Source organism: Chionomys nivalis, chromosome 9 (genome assembly GCF_950005125.1).
Source record: "Chionomys nivalis chromosome 9, mChiNiv1.1, whole genome shotgun sequence".
In the NCBI taxonomy this organism is placed as follows: Eukaryota; Metazoa; Chordata; class Mammalia; order Rodentia; family Cricetidae; genus Chionomys; species Chionomys nivalis.
This window is the reverse complement of record NC_080094.1, coordinates 63,338,889-63,365,532: the sequence shown is the minus strand read 5'-3', so window position 1 is coordinate 63,365,532 and position 26,644 is coordinate 63,338,889. Positions and strand designations below refer to the sequence as shown.

Here is a 26,644-nt window from a genome sequence, read left to right as displayed (position 1 = left end):
GAAAAAAAGAGAAAGCAGCTTTTATAAATACAACTTTACATTTCGGGAATAATATATGATTGATCTCTGAAGAATGAGATACTTCCTGTGGTCTCTATGTAAACATGACAAGCCAGTCATAAGAGTAACACTATAATACTAAATAACCTCTTAAAATATTATGTGTAAAAATATTTATTTACTGGGAAAATATTCCTGATACCTATTGATAAATGTAGACAAAAAAGTATATCTTTTATCAAAGGTATATGTATATCTATCTGGAATAATTATAAAATATAGCTAAGTCTGCCTAGTATAAAATGGAATAAGTAATTCTATTTCCTTTCAATCAGTGATATTTTAATCTTATTTTCCACCAATAATAGAGCGGCACGTGGCTAGGTTGACTTTGTTCTAGTGTAATTATTAAAATCTCAAATTTTAAAAATTCTATATATTTTAAGGAAAAGATATTTTGTCTAGTCGATTAAATGGGAATGGTCCTATAGTTTCAAATACTTAAATACTTGCTTCCCACTTGGTAGAACTGTTTTGGAAGGATTGGTAGGATTGACTTTGTTGAAAGTGGTGTATTATATGATGCGGATCATGAGGGCTCAGAAATGTATGCCATTCACAGTTAGATGCCTTACCTTATGCCTATGGATCAAAATGTAAGCTCTCACCTCCCTCTCTAGCACCGTGGCTACATGCCTGCTTCTATGTGTCCACCATTAGGGTCATGGACTCTATCCATCTGGACCTGTAAACCCCAAATAATCTTTCTTGTACAGGTGCCTTGGTAATGTTGACTGCACAGGAATAGATAAGTAACTAAGTCAGTTGCCTAACCATTTCTTAAACTAGCAATGAACTGGGAAAGGAAGACGTTGATTAAGGATTCTGGCTGTATATCAGCATACTATCTAACGGTGGGAAAATCAGATTGCATCCTTGTACTTAGATGCTTTACATATAATAAGGCTGATAGCGCAGATTCCATACCTTCACATTTAATAATTCTAGTGATCTTGAATGAACTTAATACCAACTAGCTTCAGGAATGTAATGCTTGTGGCCACTTTGCCCTATCTCATTTCTTTTTTACCTCTATAGACTACTACCAAAGGTAGCAAAAGCCACAAATCTCAATAATTCAAGTCTCTTAATGGAACCTTCTGAAAATTCAAACTCCAGTGAGATCGACACTAAATATTCTGCTATGACAAAATAGTTTACAAATAAACAAAAGCAAAAGGACAACATCACAAAGTAAAATGATTGTTGAATAACTTAACTTAGGAAAGGTTGTCTCGGTGACTTGAAATCACTTATGTACCTACAACCAATATGTCAGCTTTGCTAAAGAGCCTAGGTTTAATATCACTGACTAACTGTCTACTTTCAAAAACAGTTAGCAAATCACACTTTTTATCAAGTATACTCATTTATTTGCTACAATTTCTATATGAGGAGGTGAACAAATATATTCTTTTTATTACATTTAACAAGCTCTGAATTCCATAATTCAAATTCAGCCAGGAAATATAATTTTAATTTTTACAAGCTTTAAACTAAAAGAAACTTTAAATCTTTGCAATTGCCTTAAGAGTAGATGTCATATGGTTGCATAATTCTAGAGGCTTCAAAGTTCCAAAAGCACCAAGTGACTGGGGTAGAAATGGCCCACAGTACAGACATCCTTGCTCTATGCTTGGCTTCTCACCCAATATGGGTCTCTTTGCTAAGTGGAGAAACTCAAGATAGGGTTATGCCACTCACAAAGAAAAGAAAAATCCGCAGCAGTAGTAGCTGCACAAGAATCCCACAGCTTTTGGCAGGCAGAGTTTATAGTAAGATTAGGTGGTAAAAATCAATACAGACCTGCAAAGGCAACTCTAGCCATCTTACAACTCTTCTGTGATTGGATGGATATGGTCAAGGATTCAGCCAATCAGGGACCAGAAGATCCTAAATAAATTAGGCTCTCCTCTAGCTTTAGGTACATTTTGTTAATGGAAGTCAACAGAGAAAGATGTGAAGCCTTCAGGGTGAACTAGCACTATGGAGACACTGACTTGCCTGCTTCCCAAGTTTCAGGCTTCTTCAAAGGGATCTGAGTTTCCTAACCACAAAGAGCGTTCTCCCTCACCTGAAACTTCTGCAGTTGTAGGCAGAGAGAGTCATTCCTGCCTCAGTCACTAGAGACCTGAGATTCCAATCTCTAAGATCTTTCAGATAGGAGACCTACTCTTGGTATCCCTCTAAACTACCTGTAGGTTTGTTGTTTTGGGCTGCTACCCTAAAGCTCCTGATGGCTTTGGGTTGTAATATTTTTCCAAGCCATAATGTCTTGCAGCTACCATTTTATTGCTACCCAAATTTAAGACTTGTTTCTACTACTACTTCATAGTAGTCACTTTTAAGTTGTTTTACCTCTTTAAAAGTTTACGCTAAAGTTCTTCTCATATTTACTCTATGGCGTGTTCTTGCACAATTCATGGAGGGAAGTCAGGCTAGAATCTAATTTAAGAAAGATGGTCTCAACATATCAACTCTTGAGTTCTGCATTGGCCCTACATCAAAAAGTCATCTTGTTTATAAAGAAGCAAAAGAATCTCTTCAAAAAGGTGAACAAAATCAATATTCTCCTACTTTCTTCTATTTTGTAGAGCCTATATGATCCACTATAATATTCTCAACAACCCTGGTGCTCTTTTGGTTGGATAAAATGACTGGCATGGGTATTAGTCTTAAAATTTCAGTAGTCAGACTTGCTGAGGTAGACTGGGTAAGTTCCTTATCACCCTTGCTTCTGTGAATGTTGGTCCTATTCCTCTTTAGCTTCCTTTTTCAGTACTCTGTCAAATGGGCTGATGTGATGTTTCCCCATCCCCCCAAAACTGAAGGTTTCTGGCTAGGGCAGTATGCACTATTACAGAAAGCTTTTTAACTTAACTTGCCAGTTGAAATTTCAATAGAAATCTGCACTCTATATTCTCATCTATCTTCATTTTGCCAATCAAATGATACTTTACCAAGGACCTGATTTTAATGTATTCATTCTATCCTGGGTCACTTTCTCTTTGGCCTACTGGTTGCCATGAAATAAAAGTGGGGCACGCTAGGAACTTTGCATGTTGATGGTGATGATTATTCTATGGTCACTTGATATAGAAGGCAATGGGATACGGAGAGGTTGCTGCATACAATAAGGAACAACACATTGACAACTGAATGTCTAATAAAGGGCAGCTCCCTTTGGCCACCTAGCGATAGAGTTTTGATACAGTTTTGATGATGTTCTGTAAAGCGATAAGAGGCTATCCTGTCCTCTTGAGAATAGGATCCCCAAAAGCCAGTACATGCAGCAGAGACACATCCCAGTACCACTGTCACTGGCCTCCCAGTCTGCTCCAACTGTCAACCACATTCAGAGGGACTAGTTTGATCCCATGCTCATTCACTCCCAATCTAGTTGGAGTGGGTGAACCCCCATTAGCTCAGGCAAACTGTCTCAGTGGATGAGCCCCTCATGGTCTTGACCTCCTTGCTCATACCCTCACTCCTTTCACTCTTCAACTAAACCTTGGAGCTCAATCCAGTGCTCCAATGTGGGTCTCCACCTCTATTTCCATCTGTTGTTGGATGAAGGTTCTATGGTGATATTTAAGATAATCATCAGTCTGACTACAGGGCAAGGCCATTTCAGGCACCCTCTCCTCTATTGCTTATGGAATTCCCAGGAATTCAGTCTATTTCTACAGTACCTGCAAACTCATGAAGTATTAGGATAGAACTGAATTGTTGCGATAGCTTTTGAAATGATTATCTGAGATGTTAGGATGTTCTATAGATCAGGAGATCATGAGTATAAGATTTCAACTCAGTAAAATTTGGCATTTATTTATTTACTTATTTGCTTATTATTTTCCAGTGACAGACTACTGATTTCAAGCAGCTTGGAAACACAATCATGGAATATTTAATAAAGCATTTTATTTATAATTGAGTATGTTATATTGAACATATACAGTTTTGAAAAAAAATTTCTTAACCTTTTTTTTATTTCCAGAATATTGGCATGCCTACAATTCTTGCTTTACTCATATACATTTTTATTCATTTATTTATATAAAAGTTTCTATAAGCCACATCTAATATATGATGGATAATAATCTCTCAATACTGAAATATAAAGTAAGATATAAAATAGATTTTAGATAAAATATGATTATTATAAAGTAGATTACAAAAGAGATTTACATTTGATATTAGCAATCCTAACATTTCTATATGAATTAAATACTCACTGCAAAGGACAATATTGCAATTAAGAAATGTTTCTCTAATGTGTATCAGTTTGTTATGTCTGTAGAATATGATTTTCCTATGGCAGCTTGTTACCAGCTTTCCCATTTCAGGAGGGTTCAGTGTAAATGTCTGACATTTCAATGTTATACCTGATTTCATGATAGTGGTCTTAAGGTGTTCTCAATTTCCTTATTACTTCAAATCAGGTTAAATGCAGACTCAACTAGCTATCTTCTCTGTTTGAATGCTGACCGTTACATAAATGCAGCTCTATGAAGAGAATAGTGTAAGGGGCCCTAGCTCTTGTCTACACCATCCATGTGTGTTTGTGTCTGTGCATGTGTGTGAGCGCACACGTGTGTCTGTGCATCTCTGTGTGTGTGTGTATACACCACATATCTGTAATAGAAATGTTGGTGAGATGGCAAGGAGATGAGATGTAGGAGAAATCTGACCTCAGCTGAATAACAGAAACATATAATTCAGCAGCACCACTTAGAACCCTGTATAAAAAGATCTATGACATATCCTTTGTCAACTGATATACAGATGTCATAAATACAATTAGAGATAGGTGGGAAGACACAGACATACAGACACATGCATACACACATGCATGCATGCACATGAGAGAGGTTGTTAAACAGTAGATAATCCATTTTCTTATCTGCTATAGAAACTCGTCCAATTGTTTCAAATTGTTTATTATTTGTCAATAAAAATATGGTTGGTTGTCAGTTCCTACAAAGATAAAAAACAAAATATTTGTTAGAATCATTCAAGCACTTAAATTTAATATTCATTTATACATAAGTTTCAATATCTTGAGTGCTTATTTTATATACTGTGTACACAGCACCTCAAAAATTCCAATTAAAAGTTTCCTTCCAAAAAACATCTTTAGAGCTCCTGCTGCAGGGCTTTCTTTCCTACACACCCCTCCCCCCCAAGCCTGCCTTGTCTGCAAGGTCCTTTGCTGAGGAACAGCTTCCTGCTCCTACACTAAGGCTACCCACCCAGAGCAGTGAGGAGGGTCTGACTAGCTGGCAGGCCTCAGGGTCCCCCACAAGGGAGCGGGGCCCCTGCTGCTGGGGCTGCAGGGTTTGCTGTGCTCTTCTGGACCTGCCCTGCCTGCCATGTTCTTCCCTTTGACCCTGGCTCATTGGGCTACCAGGCATCCCTGTGTAGGTGCTGAGAAGTTCCACCTAGATGGGTGAGTGTATGCTATCCAGGGGCGGACTGTACTGGAAGAGAGCACAAATCCCCCTCCCCCAGCTCCTGCTGCAGGGCTTTCATTCCTACACCGCCACCCCCCCAAGCCTACCTTGTCTGCAAGGTCCTTTGCTGAGGAACAGCTTCCTGCTCCTACACTAAGGCTACCCACTCAGAGTGGTGAGTACCTGCCTACCGGGCAGATCTCCTTCAAGAACCCCGAAAGGGAGCGGGGGGCAAATCCAGCTTGTGCTGCAGGGTTGCCTACAAAGATAAGAAACAAAATATTTGTTAGAATCATTCAAACACTTAAATTTAATATTCATTTATACGTAAGTTTCAATATCTTGAGTCCTTATTTTATATATTGTGTACACAGCACCTCAAAAATCCCAATTACAAGTTTCCTTCCAAAACACATCTTTAGGGCTCCTGCTGCAGGGCTTTTTTTCCTACACACCCCTCCCCCCCATGCCTGCCTTGTCTGCAAGGTCCTTTGCTGAGGAACAGCTTTCTGCTCATACACTAAGGCTACCCACCCAGAGCAGTGAGTGCCTGCCTACCGGGCAGGCCTCCCTCAGGAACCCCCGAAAGGGAGCACAGGCACCTCCAGCTTGTGCTGCAGGGTTGCCTACAAAGATAAAAAACAAAATATTTGTTAGAATCATTCAAACACTTAAATTTAATATTCATTTATACGTAAGTTTCAATATCTTGAGTCCTTATTTTATATACTGTGTAACAGCACCTCAAAAATCCCAATTACAAGTTTCCTTCCAAAAAAGATCTTTAGAGCTCCTGCTGCAGGGCTTTCTTTCCTACACACCCCTCCCCCCCATGCCTGCCTTGTCTGCAAGGTCCTTTGCTGAGGAACAGCTTTCTGCTCATACACTAAGGCTACCCACCCAGAGCAGTGAGTGCCTGCCTACCGGGCAGGCCTCCCTCAGGAACCCCCGAAAGGGAGCACAGGCACCTCCAGCTTGTGCTGCAGGGTTGCCTACAAAGATAAAAAACAAAATATTTGTTAGAATCATTCAAACACTTAAATTTAATATTCATTTATACGTAAGTTTCAATATCTTGAGTCCTTATTTTATATACTGTGTAACAGCACCTCAAAAATCCCAATTACAAGTCTCCTTCCAAAAAACATCTTTAGAGCTCCTGCTGCAGGGCTTTCTTTCCTACACACCCCTCCCCCCCCAAGCCTGCCTTGTCTACAAGGTCTTTTGCTGAGGAACAGCTTCCTGCTCCTACACTAAGGCTACCCATGCAGAGCTGTGAGGGTCTGACTAGCTGACAGGCCTCAAGGTCTCCCACAAGGGAGCAGGGCCCTTGTTGCTGGGGCTGCAGGGTCTGGTGTGCTCTTCTGGACCGCCCTGCCTGCCATGTTCTTCCCTTTGTCCCTGGCTAATTGGGCTACCAGGCATCCCTGTGTAGGTGCTGAGAAGTTCCACCTGGATGGGTGAGTGTGTGCTATCCAGGGGCGGATTGTCCTGGAAGAGAGCACAAACCCCCCTCCCCCAGCTCCTGCTGCAGAGCTTTCTTTCCTACACCCCCTGCCCCCCCAAGCCTGCCTTGTCTGCAAGGTCCTTTGCTGAGGAACAGCTTCCTGCTCCTATACTAAGGCTACCCATTCAGAGTGGTGAGTGCCTGCCTACCGGGCAGGCCTCAAGAACCCCGGAAAGGGAGCGCAGGCACCTCCAGCTTGTGCTACAGGGTTGCCTACAAAGATAAAAAACAAAATATTTGTTAGAATCTTTCAAACACTTAAATTTAATATTCATTTATACGTAAGTTTCAATATCTTGAGTCCTTATTTTATATACTGTGTACACAGCACCTCAAAAATCCTAATTACAAGTCTCCTTCCAAAGAACATCTTTAGAGCTCCTGCTGCAGGGCTTTCTTTCCTACACACCCTCCCCCCCAAGCCTGCCCTGTCTGCAAGGTCCTTTGCTGAGGAACAGCTTCCTGCTCCTACACTAAGGCTACCCACCCAGAGCAGTGAGGAGGGTCTGACTAGCTGGCAGGCCTCAAGTTCCCCCACAAGGGAGCGAGGCCCTTGCTGCTGGGGCTGCAGGGTCTGGTGTGCTCTTCTGGACCCGCCCTGCCTGCCATGTTCTTCCCTTTGTCCCTGGCTCATTGGGCTACCAGGCATCCCTGTGTAGGTGCCGAGAAGTTCCACCTGGATGGGTGAGTGTGTGCTATTCAGGGGCGGACTGTACTGGAAGAGAGCACAAACCCCTCTCCCCAGCTCCTGCTGCAGGGCTTCATTCCTACACCCCCTGCCCCCCCAAGCCTGCCTTGTCTGCAAGGTCCTTTGCTGAGGAACAGCTTCCTGCTCCTATACTAAGGCTACCCATTCAGAGTGGTGAGTGCCTGCCTACCGGGCAGGCCTCAAGAACCCCCGAAAGGGAGTTCATGCACCTCCAGCTTATGCTGCAGGGTTGCCTATGTTCTACTAGACCCCGCCCTACCCCCCACATTTGCCCTTTTGTCTGCGGGTCATTGGACTACCAGGCTTCCATGTTTTGGTGTTGAGGAGTCCATCTGGAAGGAAACGGTTCCTGCCCCTACATTGAGGAGATACACCCAGGGAGTTAGTCACAGCAAAGACTGGACCAAGACACCAGGCCTCTCCTGGCTCCATTTGAAGGAAGAGATGGGCAGGCGCCAATGCAAGAATTCCTCCAACAACCTGAAAGGCAACGTGACATCACCAGAATCCAGGAATCCCGAAATAAGAATTGTACACCCTATTCCAGAAGAATTAGAAGAATTCGACTCAAAAGTGAATTATATGAAAATAATAGAGGACCTTAAACAGGAGGTGAAAAACTGCCATAATCAATGAGAGATTACAAAGAAAAAGGTAGAGGAAATGAATAAACCTCTCAAAGATACCCAGGAAAACCAAGAGAAACAAGAAAAAGCAACCAAACAGGTAAGGGAAACGGTTCAAGACTTGAAGAATGAAATGGAAGTAATGAAGAAAACACAAACCGAGGGAAGGGTGGAGATGGAAAATTTGGATAAACGAACAGGAACTACAGAGACAAGTACTACCAACAGATTACAAGCGATAGAAGAAAGAATCTCAGACACTGAAGATACCATAGAAAAAATAAACACACTGATCAAAGAAAACAGCAAAACTAACAAATTCTCATCACAAAACATTCAGGAAATATGGGACACAATAAAAAGATCAAACCTAAGAATAATAGGAATAGATGAAGGAGAAGTACAGCTCAATGGTCCAGAAAATATATTTAATAAAATTATAGGAGAAAACTTTCCCAACCTGAAGAAAGATATTCCTTTGAAGGTCCAAGAAGCATACAGAACACCGAATAGACTGGATCAAAAAAAAAAATCTCCTTGTCATATAATAATCAAAACAAAAAACATACAGAATAAAGAAAGAATATTAAGAGCTGAAAAGGAAAAAGGACAAGTTACTTATAAAGGTAAACCTATCAGACTTACACCTGACTTCTCTATGGAAATCATGAAAGCCAGAAGGTCTAGGATAGATGTACTGCAGAAACTAACAGACCATGGATGCAAGTCCAGACTACTATACCCAGCCAAGCTTTCGTTCACTATAAATGGAGAAAACAAAATTTTCCAGGATAAAAACAAATTTAAACAATACGTAGCCACAAATCCAGCCTTACAGAAAGTAATTGAAGGAAAATCACAACCCAAGGAGTCCAACAATGCCCACCATAACTCAGACATCAAATGACCCTTCACCATCGCAACTCAAAGAAGAGAAACACACAAACTCTACTACCAAAAAAAAAAAGAAAGAAAGAAAGAAAAAATGACCGGAGTTAACAACCACTGGTCATTAATATCACTTAATATCAATGGACTCAACTCACCTATAAAGAGGCACAGGCTAAGAGATTGGATACGAAAACAGGATCCAACATTCTGCTGTTTACAAGAAACACACCTCAACCACAAAGACAGACATCTACTCAGAGTAAAGGGCTGGGAAAAGGTTTATCAAGCAAACAGACCTAAGAAAGAAGCAGGTGTGGCCATACTAATTTCTAACAAAGTTGACTTCAAACTAAAATCAATCAGAAGAGATGGAGAGGGACATTTTTTATTCATAACAGGAACAATTCATCAGGATGAAGTCTCAATCCTGAATATCTATGCCCCTAATATAAAATCACCTACTTATGTAAAAGAAACATTACTAAAACTCAAGGCAGTCATCAAACCACACACACTAATAGTAGGAGATTTCAACACTCCTCTCTCACCAATGGACAGGTCAATCAGACAGAAACCTAACAGAGAAATAAGAGGATTAAGGGAGGTAATGAATCAAATGGACTTAACAGACATCTATAGAACATTCCACCCAAATAGGAAAGAATATACCTTCTCTGCAGCTCATGGAACCTTCTCGAAAATTGACCACATACTCGGTAACAAAGCAAACTTACACAGTTACAAAAAAAATTAGTAACCACCTGTGTCTTATCAGTTCACCATGGATTAAAGTTAGAATTCAACAACAATGCTACCCCAGAAAGGCTACGAACTCATGGAAACTGGACAGTCAACTACTGAATCACACCTGGATCAAGGAAGAAATAAAGAAAGAAATTAAAGTCTTTCTTGAATTCAATGAAAACGAAGACTCAACATACTCAAACCTATGAGACACTATGAAAGCAGTGCTAAGAGAAAAGTTCATAGCACTAAGTGCCCACTTAAAGAAAACGGAGAAAGCACATATTGGAGACTAAATAACCCCCCTGACAGCTCTAGAAAAAAAAGAAGCAGACTCACCTAGGAGGAGTAGAAGACTGGAAATAATCAAACTGAGGACTGAAATCAACAAAATAGAAACACAGAAAATAATCCAAAGAATCAATGAAACAAAAAGCTGGTTCTTGGAGAAAATCAACAAGATTGATAAACCCCTATCCAAACGAATCAAATGGCGGAGAGAGAATACGCAAATTAATAAGATCAGAAACAAAAAGGGAGACATAACCACAGACACAGAAGAAATTCAGAGAATCATTAGGTCTTACTACAAAAGCCTGTATGCCACAAAATTGGAAAATGTAAAAGAAATGGACACTTCCTTAGGTAAGTACCATATACCAAAGTTAAACCAGGACCAGGTGAACAATCTAAATAGACAAGTTAGTGGCAAAGAATTAGAAGCTGTTATAAAAAACCTCCCTACCAAAAAAAGCCCAGGTCCAGACGGCTACAATACAGAATTCTACCAGAACTTCCAAAAAGACCTAATACCTATACTCCTTAATGTATTTCACAATATAGAAACAGAAGAGTCATTGCCAAATTCCTTTTATGAAGCTGCAGTTACTCTGATACCAAAACCACACAAAGACACAACCAAGAAAGAGAACTACAGGCCAATCTCACTCATGAACATTGATGCGAAAATCCTCAATAAAATACTGGCAAACTGAATCCAAGAACACATTAGAAAAATTATCCATTATGATCAAGTAGGCTTCATCCCAGAGATGCAGGGCTGGTTCAACATACGAAAATCTATCAATGTAATCCATCATATAAATAAACTGAAAGATAAAAACCATATGATCATTTCATTAGATGCTGAAAAAGCATTTGACAAAATTCAACATCCCTTTATGATAAAGAACTTAGAGAGATTAGGGATACAAGGGTCGTACCTACTATAATAAAAACTATTTATAGCAAGCCGACAGCTAACATCAAATTAAATGGAGAGAAACTCAAAGCTATTCCACTAAAATCAGGAACATGACAAGGCTGTCCACTCTCTCCATACCTCTTCAATATAGTGCTTGAAATTCTAGCGATAGCAATAAGACAACATAAGGTGATCAAAGGGATTCAAATTGGAAAGGAAGAAGTTAAACTTTCATTATTTGCAGATGATATGATAGTGTACATAAGCGACCCCAAAAACTCCAGCAAAGAACTCCTACAGCTGATAAACACCTTTAGTAGCGTGGCAGGATACAAGATCAATTTCAAAAAATCAGTTGCCCTCCTATACACAAAGGATAATGAAGCAGAGAGGGAAATCAGAGAAGCATCACCCTTCACGATAGCCACAAATAGCATAAAATATCTTGGGGTAACTCTAACCAAGGAAGTGAAAGATCTATTTGACAAGAACTTTAAGTCTTTGAAGAAAGAAATTGAGGAGGATACCAGAAAATGGAAGGATCTCCCTTGCTCTTGGATTGGGAGGGTCAGCATAGTAAAAATGGCAATTCTACCAAGGGCAATTTATAGATTCAATGCAATCCCCATTAAAATCCCATCAAAATTCTTCACAGATCTTGAGAGGACATTAATCAACTTTATATGGAAAAACAAAAAGCCCAGGATAGCCAAAACAATCTTATATAATAAAGGATCGTCTGGAGGCATTACCATCCCTGACTTCAAACTCTATTACAGAGCTTCAGTATTGAAAACAGCTTGGTATTGGCATAAAAACAGAGAAGTCGATCAATGGAAATGAGTAGAAGACCCTGACTTTAACCCACAAACCTAAGAACACCTGATTTTTGATAAAGGAGTTAAAAGTATTCAATGGAAGAAAAAAAGCATCTTCAACAAATGATGCTGACAGAACTGGTTGTCAACCTGTAGAAAAATAAAAATAGATCCATATCTATCACCATGCACAAAACTCAAGTCCAAATGGATTAAAGACCTTAATATCAGTCTGAACACAATGAACCTGATAGAAGAAAAAGTGAGAAGTACTCTACAACATATGAGTACAGGAGATTACTTCCTATGTATATCCCCAGCAGCACAGACATTAAGGACAACATTGGATAAATGGGACCTCCTGAGACTGAGAAGCTTCTGTAAAGCAAAGGACACTGTCACTAAGACAAAAAGGCAACCCACTGACTGGGAGAAGATCTTCACCAACCCTGCAACAGACAAAGGACTGATCTCCAAAATATATAAAGAACTCAAGAAACTAGACTTTAAAATGCTAATTAACCCAATTAAAAAATGGGGAACTGAACTGAACAAAGAATTCTCAACAGAAGAAATTCAAATGGCCAAAAGACACTTAAGGTCATGCTCAACCTCCTTAGCGATAAGGGAAATGCAAATTAAAACAACTTTGAGATTCCATCTTACACCTGTCAGAATGACTAAAATCAAAAACACCAATGATAGCCTTTGCTGGAGAGGCTGTCGAGTAAGGGGCACACTCATCCATTGCTGGTGGGAATGCAAACTTGTGCAACCACTTTGGAAAGCAGTGTGGCTATTTCTCAGGAAATTTGGGATCAACCTACCCCAAGTTCCAGTAATACCACTCTTGAGAATATATCCAAGAGATGCCCTATCATATGACAAAAGTATCTGTTCAACTATGTTCATAGCAGCATTGTTTGTAATAGCCAGAACCTGGAAACAACCTAGATGCCCTTCAATGGAAGAATGGATGAAGAAAGTGTGGAATATATACATATTAGAGTACTACTCAGTGGTAAAAAACAATGACTTCTCGAATTTTGCATGCAAATAGATGGAAATAGAAAATACTATCCTGAGTGAGGTATCCCAGACCCAAAAAGAGGAACATGGGATGTACTCACTCATAATTGGTTTCTAGCCATAAATAAAGGACATTGAGCATATAATTTGTGATCCTAGAGAAGCTAAATAAGAAAGTGAACCCAAAGAAAAACCTATAGTCATCCGCCTGGATAGGGGAAGTAGACAAGATTGCTGGGCAAAAACTGGGAACTTGCGGGTGAGTTGACATGGGGCTAAGGGGAAATGGGGTGAGAAACGTGAGAAGGGGAGGATGGGACGAGCTTGGGGGAATGGGATGATTGGGATATAGGAAGGGTGGATTCGGGAACAGTGAAATATATATCCTAACTAAGGGAGCCATCTTAGGGTTGGCAAGAGACTTGACTCTAGAGGGGCTCGCAGGTGTCCAGGGAGATGTCCCCAGCTGGTACCTTGGGCAACTGAGGAGAGGGAACCTGAAATGACCCTATCCTATACTGATGAATATCTTGCATATCACCTTAGAACCTTCATCTGGCGATGGATCGAGGTAGAGACAGAGACCCAATTTGGAGCAAAGGACTGAGCTCTTAAGGTCCCAATGAGGAGCAGAAGGAGGGAGAACATGAGCAAGGAAGTCAGGACCACGAGGGGTGCACCCACCCACTGTGACAGTGGAACTGATCTATTGGGAGCCCACCAAGGCCAGCTGGACTGGGACTGAATAAGCATGGGTTGAAACTGGACTGTCTGAACATGGCGGACAATGAAGGCTGATGAGAAGCCAAGGACAATGGCACTAGGTTTCGATCCTAATACATGAACTGGCTTTGTGGGAGCTTAGCCTGTTTGGATGCTCACCGTCCTGGACCTAGATAAAAGTGGGAGGACCTTGGTCTTCCAGCAGGACAGGGAATTTGGACTGCTCTTCAGTATTGAGAGGGAGGGGGAATGGAGTGATGGGAGGAGGAGAGGAGTGGGGAAAAGGGGAGGGGTGTGGGGGCGAGGGGGCAATATGTGGGAGGAGGGGGAGGGAAATGGGAAACTGGGAGGAGGCGGAAATTTTAAATAAAAAAGAATAAAATAAAAAAAAATGAAAAAAAAACATCTTTACCCTACCCAATCTTGTTCTTTTAAATCTCTCATTCTCTAATTAATTCACTTTTAACTTGTACCACTGGGTTCAGTTTCTAAATACCTTCAGATCCTTTTCTTATTGCAATACATAGAAGAAATCATTCAATATCTTATTGAAACACCCAAAGAAATCTGTCCTATATAAATAAATGTTAGAATAAACTCTGTGTATGCCTACTATGTTCACAGAGGCCCATTGAATGTCTTGAATTTAACATTTTACATCAAAGCCGGGTGATGGTGGCGCACGCCTTTAATCCCAGCACTTGGGAGGCAGAGGCAGGCGGATCTCTGTGAGTTCGAGACCAGCCTGGTCTACAAGAGCTAGTTCCAGGACAGGCTCCAAAACCACAGAGAAACCCTGTCTCGAAAAACCACATCAAAACAACCGTTTTCCCCAGGATATTAAATATAAGTTCATGGAGTGGATAGCATTTTGACTAGCCTTTAAGAATCTATAGAATCCTGAAATTCTTTGTTGTTTTGCTACTTTCACTTCACTAAATATTTAGTCAATAGAAATAATGTTTAGTAGGAAACAAATGGAAAGCAGGAAAGAGAACCATATTATCAAAATTATTATAGAAAAAATAAGTACTAAAACAATCCACAAGATACAAGACAAGGGAGATTGTTTGAAAGAAATATGAAATAGAAAACTCCATACATAGAGAAATCTATCAAAATACCCTCAAGCTTGAAGTAGTGTTACACACTTAATTATAGAATTCAAGATGAAGAGCCATGTGGACATCTGGGTGTTCATGATTACCCCATTATACCAGAGCAGTCAGGGGCATTCTTTTCAAAAAGGATCCTTTATATAGATATTAAGTATAATAAATGTAGGATCTAAAACATATTATTCATTTCCAGTATACTAATTCTTTTCATGAAGTAGTCTTATCTTACATATGTAAAGATTCTGGTTCAAAGACAAATGAAAGTGAAGTTTCCTCTAACACTTCTGATGATAAAAGCAAGGTAAAGTCTAAGTCTTGGGTTATAGTTGGTATTCTAAGGAGAAGTTGATACATGGGTTAATAAAGTACTAAGTCTGACTTTCTGAATTGCCTCATATGGCCTGCATCTTGATCCCAGTGCTATGGTAAATATAGGAAAGAGGAAAGAGAATGGAGCATGGAGACAGATGGGCTCATAGTCAACTCATGTATCTCTTCCTTTATAATTTGTGGAGAGCTCCAGTGTGGGCCTCTGTCTCTATCTCCATCCATCGCTAGCTGGACTGTGACTGAAAAAGCATGGGATAAAACTGGACTCTCTGAACATGGCGGACAATGAGAGCTGATGAGAGGCCAAGGACAATGGCACGGGGTTTTGATCCTACTTCATGTTCTGGCTTTGTGGAAGCCTAGACAGTTTGGATGTTCACCTTCCTAGACCTGGATGGAGTGGGGAGGACCTTGGACTTTCCACAGGGCAGGGAACCCTGACTGCTCTTAGGGCTGGAGAGGGAGGAGAAGAGGAGTGGGGGGAGGGGGAGAGGGGCGGGAGGAGGGGGAGGGAAATGGGAGGTGGGGAGGAGGCAGAAAATTTTTTCAATTAAAAAAAATAAATAAAAATCATTTTCCCCTAAAAAAATAAATAAATAAAAATCATTTTCCTCTAAAAAAAATAATTTGTGGAGAGCAAAAATGTGAGCCTATTTTCACCTTGCCTGAAGGTCAGAGAGTTTCAACTTGTTCAAAGTTGTTGACAACAAGTGTGGCTAAACACCCTGTCTTAGGTGTGTTCTTTTGACATTAAGATGACCCACACAGGTAGATTCATTCTCTGCTGATCAATGGTCAGGATATTCAAGCAGACTTCTGCTCCTTCTTTTGAAATAGGAGGTTTGACCTTGGGAGTGGCTGCCTTCAGGATACCTGGTCTAGGGTGGGTTCACTGCCTAAACAACCTAATGTTTATGACTTGATGTTTCTAAGTATTGAAGCAAGTAATTGCTTGAGTTGTTATTTGTATAGTGTTAACAGTCTTTTGTCTTCTTTCCCCAGTTGTGTTGGGGTAAAAAAGTGTATGGAAAATTAAACATCGGAATTTTAGTATTCATTGGAATGCTCTCCTGGTACCTTCCTATGTTTCTGTTTATTAATTTTCCTCGCATCTACATTCACTTCACTACTCTTGTATTCTACATGGCTCTACCCTGGTAAGTGGTAATTTTGTAAAAGCTGGTCTTCATCAATCATTTGTAATGATGGGCTGTTCAGAAGACAAAGGATCATCAAACTCCCCATATTACTGAATAATATTATAATGATAACCACTTTAAATAAAAAATTCAAAGTATATTAACATTCACAGTCCTATACAGCATCAAACAAACTAGACCTTTTCATTCATCTCTTGCCTATTCATATTATGTTAGTGATACTGTTTTAGTCATAGTAAAATTAGCCTAGGTCCATTAAGAAACAGCCTATATAAATAAATATATATATATATACACACATATATGTGTGTGTGTGTGTGTGTGTCACAAAAATCTCCTTTGTCAGATATTCGGATAGCTAATGATACCTCATTGCTTCCTGGTCCCATTTGATCAGAGAATTTTTCCATACTTTTACTTTATCATTAAAGATAAGATGTATTTCTTGTAAATGACAAATAGATGGACTTGGTTCCTTGATCCATTAAGTATGTCCATGTCTTTTGATTATAGAATTGAGGCTATTAATATTTAAAGTTATTATTAGAATTTCTTTGTGTTACTTGCAGGCACTGTGTTGCTGATTTTCTGTGTTGTTTATATTCTATGTAGTACCTGGTGTTTAGTGATTCTGTCTTTGTATCTCTTTCCAAAAGTTTTAAAAGTTGTAGAAGAATAATAATGATGAAGTTGTGGATGTTTGTTTACACCAGTTAATATAACAAGATAAAGGGAAGGTCAGTTACTATTTAAAATTTGTTTCATAAGTCTATTAATTTAAATTAAATTCATGTATTTTGACAGCATACCTCTATTTGCTTCTCTGTCTATAATTAAATTGGACTCTTGTTGCATCTGAAAAAAAGTCAGATATTAATTTTAACCTTTACATTAATTAAAGATTTCCACTTCAGGGGGAGAAAATGTCCTTGTAAACACAGACCACTTCTTCAGTCCTCAACACCAAATCTGTTCTTTAAGTGAACACAAAATGAACCTAAAAGATCTATCTCCTCATTTCAGTTATGTAACTTGTAATTGCAAAATGATAACTTCTAATAGGGACAAAAGTATACAATGTCTCCTAGTATATGGGACACAATGTGGAACCTAAAAATAAGATTGAGTAAAATATGTATACAGCCAAGCTTAAAGTTGCTTAAAAAGTAAGCCAAAGCATTTCAATGTAGACCTAGAGTTATGTGCAGGAATAATCATTTTTATTTATGCAACCATGGTGAGGAAGTCCTTCTGTCTATGTTTAGCTTTTATTGGTTAATGAATAAATCTGTTTCAGCCAGTGGTTTAGCAGAATAGAATTAGGCAGGAAAACTAAACTGAATGCTGGGAGGAAGAAAGCAGAGTCAATGAGAAGCCATGTAGCTCTGCCAGAGACAGATGCCAGGGATGGGACTTTACCTGGTAAGTCATAGTCATGTGGCAATAGACAGATTAATGGAGATGGATTATTTTAGGGTATAAGAGTTAGCCAAAAGTACGCTTAAGCTATTGGTCAAACAGTATTGAATTGGAATAGATTTGTGTGTGATTATTTCATGTCTGGGCAGTCAGAAACAAACAAGTAGCTTCCCCCTACACACCAATCTATGTGTTTATTTAGTGTAGGTCTGTGTCTGGGTGTACACATACACATGTGATGTGGGAGTGTCATCTATCAATCTGTTGATTTCATTGGTTAAGTGATAAAGAAACTGCTTGGCCCTCATAGGTTAAAACATAGGTGGGTGGAGTAAACAGAACAGAATGCTGGGAGGAAGAGGAAGTGAGCTCAGGCACGACAGCTCTGCTCTCTGGAGCAGACGTCATGCTCCCCTCTCCCCGGCAGATGCAATAAAGCTCTGACCCAGGATGGACGTAGGCTAGAATCTTCCCTGTAAGCACACCTTGGGGTGCTACACACATGAATAGAAATGGGCCAAGCAGTGTTTAACAGAATACAGTTTGTGTGTCATTATTTTAGGGTATAAGCTAGCCAGGCGACCATGAGCTGGGGCGGCAGGAACACAGCCCACAGCTCCTACTACACACATGTCATGGAACATTTGTCTATGTCAGTTAACAACTACTGAGACAACTTGTTCTCACCTTTAACATGTGGGCTCTAGAAATTGAACTGAAGTTGTTAGGCTTCACAACAAAGGCTTCTACACACTGAGCCGCCTTGTCTGTGCAGGAATAATCATTTCCTTAAAGGCACTTTGCATTCAGATTTCAAATAAATTTAAAAAGAATAAATTCACTTACATGCATGTAAAATTTGTAAATGATGTCTCATAAAACTGAGAACACTAGGGACTTTCCAAGTTTATAAAATTTCTAATTTTGTTTACTCTCTCTCTCTTTGCCCATGTAGTGTGTGTGTGTGTGTTTGTGTGTGTGTTTGATGGGGTGTACTAATAATGTGCCGGGGAACGGGGACACACTTAGGTAAAACTTACTTTCAGTATCTTTCTATTTTCCACTTTGTGTTTTTGAAACAAGGGTCCACACTGAATCTAGAGCTCACAGTTTATTCTAAACTAGCCTGACTGAGAGCTGTGGGATTCCCCTCTTCTCACCCACTCCCCATCACTACAATGACCAGTCACTATGCCAAGCTTTCAGGTGGATGCTGGGGATCTGAACTCATGCCCGTGCAATGGCACAGTAGCACAGTTTCCCAGTGGAGGCCTCTCTCTAATCCCTCTACTTTGTTTTTGTTTTTTTTTTTTTTTTTTTTTTTTTTTTTTTATCATGATTCACTCTAATCTTAACCTAGGAATTGTAAACTACAAAGCCTAGTAGTTAACGAAGTTGAAACAAGAACTACACCAGAACTGTAAACTGAAAGCATGACTGACCGTGCCTAGGAAGGGTTCTAGGCCACTGGTCGATAGCTGAGAGTTTGAGGAAGATGCGGACATTGTTTTTCTTGGAAGAAGACTTATTCTGGGTCCTGGGATGCTATCAAAATAGCCAGCAGAAGAGCTCTCGGTGAAAGGCCTCGAGCTTTGTGCATTTACTGCAGATCTGTGGGGCTGCGTTTCCATGTGAAGTTTTGTCCTGCTCGTCTCCAAATTCTTGTTACTCCTGCAAAGATTGGAAAGGGTAAAGTCTACAGCTGTCACTTCCTCATGAAGTTCTAGTAAGTTATTTGCATTTTAACAATACTGCCATGAGACTAAATGAGATTTCCATGGAATGGCACATTAATAGTAAAGGTGTCTGTGAGTTTTCCAACTGTATGCATTTGTGGGCACACAATTTCTCTGAAGGCAGTTCATGTAATTGTAGAGGTATTCCAAATAAAATTAGATTTTTAAAGGATGAGGGTTAGGTACAGATATCAGTAATGTGCAACTTGACAAATAAGACTCCTTCAATCAAGACTAGATATAGTTATAATATTCTTGATGATGTTATTGGACTGTGTCCTAGACTATATAAAGAATAAAATATGATACATATGATCCTAGATGTTCACTTTCTTGATTAGAGAGATTTATTACATGAAAATTTGTTATAGTATTATAATGTTATGCTTGATAAGTTAAAATGAAACATCTAGGAATATGTGAATTTCATTACTGTGGAATTTCTGTCCTCTTGACAAGATATGGCTTTTGTTTGCCCCCCTACACTTTAAGACACTGTAATTATCTGCAGAGAATTGTTGAAAACACTGGGCCCCTTATCTTTTCTCCATGGGGACATATAGATAACTAATTGTTGCACAACAGGAAAGAATCTTCTTTTGTGTTTACTTTAGCTCTCTGTCAGTTCTCCCTGTTTCTATGAGTAAGTGTTCATCCGAGCTCTTGTAACTTACACCGATTCCACTCACTGCCACACAAAGCCAGGATGAGTAGAATGGTCTGCATGTCATCACTGCAAGTGACAATATTCATGCCTTCCATGAATGAGGTCAGACATTTGTAGACCAGTTAGTAGATTTTACAAATGTCATCTTTTGAAAACATATGAAAATATTTCCCTTCCCCTTATGGGCACCCCATGTCTTAACTGAGTATAATGAAACATTTGGCAATGGGGAGTAATACAGTAACAAACTGTAGGAGAATGTTATAGTGGAACTGTTAATAAAAAAAGACTGAAAGAAGCATAAGCCATAGTTACATTTCCAAGGCAGCACAGGTGGAAATTGTCTATACATCCTCCAAAATCTTCACATCAAACAATTTTAAACCATTGTTTTTAATCTAGGCTTTTCTCCTCATATTAATCTTTTCCTGTATCACACTATGCATTTATGAAGAACATAGAAACTCAAAAGAATATTTTGTCTTCTGGCTCCCTCTAGTGGTAAGGTCAAATTCACAGCAAAGAAAATTGTTTAGCAATTGCCAGACTATGCCTGGGGAGGCAGAGGTGGTGGTTCTTTTACCCTTGGCTTTAAGATACACTATCCTAAAGATAGTTCAACATTCCATATTTATTTTTAGAAGAATTTTGACAAAACGTTTTATGTAAATATTTCTTAATTAGATTGTTTCAAAGATACATAGGTGAAAATATATTTGATTTGACTAAGTATATCAAATTATCAAGTATAATAAAAAGCAGAAAGCATCATAATCTGTAACAGAGTTACCACTTAAAATTTACTTTCTGTAATAATATTATTTCCCAAAATTATATCAGGCAATTAATATTCATCTTATAAATATTTCACAAATACAATTACACTTTAAACAAATTGCTGAACTTATTGGGTTTTCTACATATATGTATGTGCCTTACTTGTTTAGGTAATACTGAAGTGATTTTCTAACGTCTAGTTCTTCTTGATAGAGGTACTTATATCGTTCCAGTTCCAATGCACTTAATGCTCTGCTAACTTTCATTTTAGAGAGCATAGATTTAAGTCTTCTAATTTCGGTTTCCGTCACATTTGTTGTTGAAGTTGTGTCGTTCTCTCTTAAGAATTCCGAATATGGTTTAGCTGTTGCTTGTGCCTGAAACATTAAATGCCGGTATTAAAACCCTGTTTTGTATGTCAAAATCAATTGTACTCCGCTAATTCAGGGTGCGTGATGACTATAGATTTAAGCTAGTGAGTCGGAGAAAATTCAAACAAACGGTAAGTAAGAGATGCTAGAATTGTAAAGACGTATGACAAATTAAAAACCTTTGCTTGGTGAGGAGATGGTTAAGACACTGGCTTTGAGCTCTTTGCAGCATCAAGAGCTAGTTGAAAACATGAACCTCTGCAAAAATATAAACCACAAAACGCTCCTAGCAGCTAACCACCTGTCATCACCCAGCTTTGTGATCTAGACAAGAGGAGAAATAACTTCTTGAGGGGTGGGGGAGGGGTATGCACAGAAACAGAAGTGGTCCATACCCTGTACTCAACAAAACCAACCCCTTGACCCTAAGTAAACCTGGCTTGCAGTTTTTGTCTTTGTATGTCAACCCCAAATGAGGAATGGGAGCTCTCCTTACAGCACTGCACCACATGGAGGAACTCCCAGCTAGCTGGCATAAGAATTAAACCTTGGTTTTGCTTTCTGGATTTGACTGGATTCTGTGCTCTCTCTGGGGGTCTCAACTTAAGAAAAACAGAATCTCAAGTCTTCATCCATATCAGCTGTATAAAATTATCACAGTTGGGCAGTGGTGGCACATGCCATTAATCCCAGCACTCAGACGAACCTCTGTGAGTTCGAGGCCAGCATGGTTTAAAGAATTAGTTCAAGGACAGCTAGGGCTGTATATTGAGAAACCCTGTCTTGAAAAACCCAAAAAAAGTCATCACAAAGATGGACTTGTTCAAGTGTTTGTGAGGCACCGACCATCAAACCCAGATCTTGCTATGCTAGGTACATGCTCTAAGACATGCGCCACATCGTCAGTCTTAAATTGTGGTCTGTCCTGTATTTACAAAAGAAAGAGACATAAAAGATACAAAGTCATTATTAGTGGAAACCCATGGACCACAAAAAACCTGGAAATTATAATGGTAATGAAACTTGGAGGAAGGGACTATTGCTACATATTAGGTCAATATTGAATTTACTTGATATATAAGCTGAAAAGAATCTATGAATATCTAGTTTGTACACTATCCACATAGAAACTGTCAAAAATGGCAGTGTAAATGACTTCTAATGAGATCAAATGTGGGTGCCACTGTGAATCCACACTCTACAAAAGACCATAGATCCAATTATTCAGAAAATGTGGAGCCTGTGTCATATCATTTCTCCTGGACTTTAGCGTCTTGACCTTAAAACGTGGTCATAGTTGGACTGAGTGGGGAACCAAAATAATGAGTTCGCCATAAAAGGATTTCTCAAAGCTCCTTTTAGAATGACATGAATTCCAATACAATTCTGAGGAGATTTAAAGCTCTTAAGAGAAATGTGGCACTTGCTTGCTCACTTGGTTGAAGGGAGAGCAATACAAGTTTGCATAAACACATACAAACATACAAACACATATCTGTGTGTAACAAGAGCAGTAAAAAAGATGTTATCAACTTAAGGGGAAGATAGGAGGGTTTTGAAGTAGGGTTGCCAGGAGGGGAAGAAGGAATAAAAAACAGGTGAAAAGTATTGTAATTTATTTCATTTAAGATTATGTTCACTTGCTCAACTGTGTTCATACCAACATTATTCTTAATAGTAAGAATCTGGAAACAACACAGATGCTGATCAACTCAAGAGTGAATAAAGAAAATGTGGTACCTATACACAATGGAGTACTACTCAGCAGTCAAAAACAATGACATGTTGGAGTTTGCATGCAAATGGATGGAACTAGAAAAAGCCATCATGAATGAGGTAACTCAGATCCAGATAGAGAAACATTTTATGTACTTAGTCATAAGTGTGTATTAGATGTAAAGAATAGTATAACAAGCCTATAGTTCATGATCCCAGAGAAGCTAAGCAACAAGCAGAACCATAAGACAGACATATATGGATACCCCTGGGTAGGGGAAACAGACCTCCTGAGAAAATTAGGAGGGGAAGAAGGGGGGAAGGTGGGAGGGGAGAGGGAGGGGAGAAAAGAAAAAAGGAAAAAAACATGAGGGAATGGGATGCTCAATAAGGGAGAAAGACAGTGAGGGAGAGAAAGGAAAGAGATACCTTGATTGAGGGATCCATTAAAGGGCTAGAGTGAAACATGGCACTAAAGAAATTCTCAGGAATTCACAAAGATGACTCCAACTAAGACTAGCAAAGTGGAGAGGACATCTAAATTGGCCTTCCCTTGTAATCAGACTGATGACTACCCTCGTTGTCATCATAGAACCTTCAACCAGCAACTAATGGAAACAGATACAGAGATCTACAGGGAAGCACCTCAGACCAGTCCAAGAGAAGGTGGAGTGATAATATGAATAAAGGGGTTAAAACTACAATGGGGAAACCCACATAAACTGCTGACTGGAGCTAGTGGGAGCTCACTGACTCTGGACTGATAGTGGGTAAACCTGCATAGGACCAAATTAGGCCCACTGATTATGGGGGCAGTTGTGAGGCTTGGGCAGTCTGTGGAGCAGTTATCAGTGGGAGCAGGATTTATCCCTAGTGTTTGAACTGGCGTCTGGCAGCACATTCTCTTTGGGTGGATACCTTGCTTAGCCTAGATATGGGAGGGGGGAGTCCTAGGTCTTCCCTTGAAGTGAAGTGTAAGACTTTATGGACTCTCTATGGGAAACTTTACCCATTCTGAGGAGTGGATAGGGAGGTGGGATGGGGGAATGTGAAGGAAGCAAGAGGAGGGGAGAGAGTGGGAACTGGGATAGTTATATAAAATGGGGAAATATTGTATTAAAAACTCTTTATAAAAATTAAAAGATTATGTTAAAACAGAGAAAGACAAAAGCAATATTATTCAAAGAGGCCACAGAACTTAAGATGTATAGCTAAAAAACAGAAAGAAAATGATTCAATTGCTCAGACACAGGCTACTTCTTAAGTGAAGGAAGAAGTAGAGGATCTAGGGTATAGCAAAGAATGATTTCAGTATTGAGCACTAATTTCTCAGTGTGACCTTGCAGCCTGCACTGTTCCTTCTTACTAGCCCCCTCTTATAGCTTTGCACTGTTCATTTTGGAATGGTGGGGAGAGCAAGTGAACAAATAGTTGGGCAGGTGAATTGAAAATGGCATCACTTCATAAGGAATCTCTATATGGAGGGAAATTATACATGAAGGTATGAAACTCCAGTAACCATGACCTAGGTACCACAAATGGTAAGGTAGTTTAAAAATTACTTTTGTGTTACTAAAGGCAGACAAATGGTGTTTGGAACTTTTGAGCTATTTAAAGTGGATTCTGGGAACTGAACTCATGTCTTCTGGAAGATGGCTGAGCCAGCTCAGGTTTCTCTAAGATCCTAGCATCAGGGCTGGAGAGATGACTCAGCAGTTAATGAGCCTTGTTCCTGTTATTGATTGAAATAATTTTAGTTTTCAACTGGGAAGACTATGAAACATGGCTAAAGGTGTGGGAGGGTGGATTTTTATTTATTTCTGTATTTATTTTGGTTTTTTGAGACAGGGTTTTTCTGTGTAACAGTCCTGGTTATTCTGGAACTTACTTTGTAGACCGGGATGGCCTTAAACTCACTGAGATCCAACTGCTTCTGCCTCCCAACTCCTGGATGTTAAAGACCGTGCACCACCACTGTGCCTGGCTGTGGGAGTGTGTACTGTAATTGTCTAATTTTCATTAGATAAGATGATATAGTGTAGGCCAAACATCAAAAACGTGGCAGTCAGTACTAAGTTAGACAAAATTTCCATTTCATAGCATCGACTCAATAAACTCACTGTGCTAGGCTTTCTGAGTCTTTTTATTCCCCCAGCCACAGTTGCTAGGCCTCCTTATTCCCCAGGGAAAGGTCAGTGTGCTATCTGCCTGTTTTGAAGGCCCATAATGCAGAACAATCAGAGGCGATAGGGAGTCAAGTCAAAGCAAGAACTCAGTTTATTACTGAGTGTCAGCTTATATAGGTTAAGTGACACCATGTGATGTGGGGGTACCTCCAGCCAATGAGAGATGCCCCTCTGGCTGGAGGGGCATCTACCTAGTTTTTGTTTTCTCAATCTCACTCAAACAAAAACCAGGCTTTTCTCTGTCCTACAGGCCTCAAAGTTCAAGGCCAGCCTGGTCTACAAGAACTAGTTCCATGGCAGGCTCCAAAGCTACAGAGAAACCCTGTCTCGAAAAACCAAAAAAAAAAAAAAAATGATTTTATGCTAGTTCTTAATGTTCATCATTAAACCATAACCCATGTTAGCCTGCAATGCTTTACTGATTATGAAAATGTGCTTTGATTCTTTTATTTCTATTGCTATTTTAATCATTTTCTTTCAGAAATTGCTTAAACACTGCCAGATTTTTTTAAATGGTATCTGGCTGAAATACTTTTTTGTTTGGAGTGATTGAAATACTTATTCTATAAATCCTGAAGAAATATATACATACAACCATATGGATGTTTTAAATTAAAGGGAAATGAAACAACAGGGAAGTATCATTTCTGAGGATATACATTTGGTGCAACATAAATGGATAGTTTCTGTGTTATATGCAGGAACAAGAACTAAATGTGAACTCCAAGATCAGTTTGACTTTAACAGGAGAAGCTGGCTTCTGCAGGCTAATCTTGCCTTTCCTATCTAGTAAACTGTATACATTTTAATGAGCTAATTAAGCACAGTGTAACAGCTTGCAGACTGAATCAGCATGTTCTGTAACAAAGACAAGATGGAAACTGAAGTGAAAAAGAGAAGTTCTGGATGAGGGAGCAAAGGCATTACTGAAGAAAAGAACATTAATAGTTCGTCCTTGTAAGTACAACTGTAAACCATACCTTGATATCAGCAGCGCACAAGCAGGACAGGTCGGTCACCCTCATCAGCCTCATCAGCCTGTACTATACCCTACTGGGGAAACAGCCTGCACCTGCAGCTCCTCAAAACTTTATGCAGTGTTATCACATGACTCAACATTGTACCAGTAACTATTCATCCGAGAGAAAGGAACGCATGTGAATGTGTGCATTCACGTCTACAGCAGGATTACTAAGACACTGTAAGTGGAAACACTAACTAATGCATCAATAAACAGAATGCATGGTGTAGGAATACATCACCAGCTACAACAGGAAGAAACTTTGGAAAGCTCATGTTAGGTAAAAGAAGCCGATATAGAAAGGAGCTATTCATCTGTGATGCCAGAACAGGCGAATCTGAAGAGAAAACAGAGCTGGATATCTCCCTAAGACTAGGCA

General features: G+C 39.5%; 1 protein-coding gene across 1 annotated transcript in view; it reads right to left on the bottom strand.

Moving 5' to 3' along the window:
- The window catches only part of LOC130881018 (ankyrin repeat domain-containing protein 26-like), a 54,671-nt gene that overhangs the window by 6,959 nt on the left and 21,068 nt on the right, over positions 1–26,644 (bottom strand). The window contains exons 7-8 of the mRNA XM_057780194.1: positions 21,134–21,348; positions 19,234–19,462 (exon numbers count right to left, since the gene is read on the bottom strand). Of these exons, the coding sequence (XP_057636177.1) occupies positions 19,234–19,462; positions 21,134–21,348 (444 nt within the window). The remainder of the gene's footprint in view (positions 1–19,233; positions 19,463–21,133; positions 21,349–26,644) is intronic.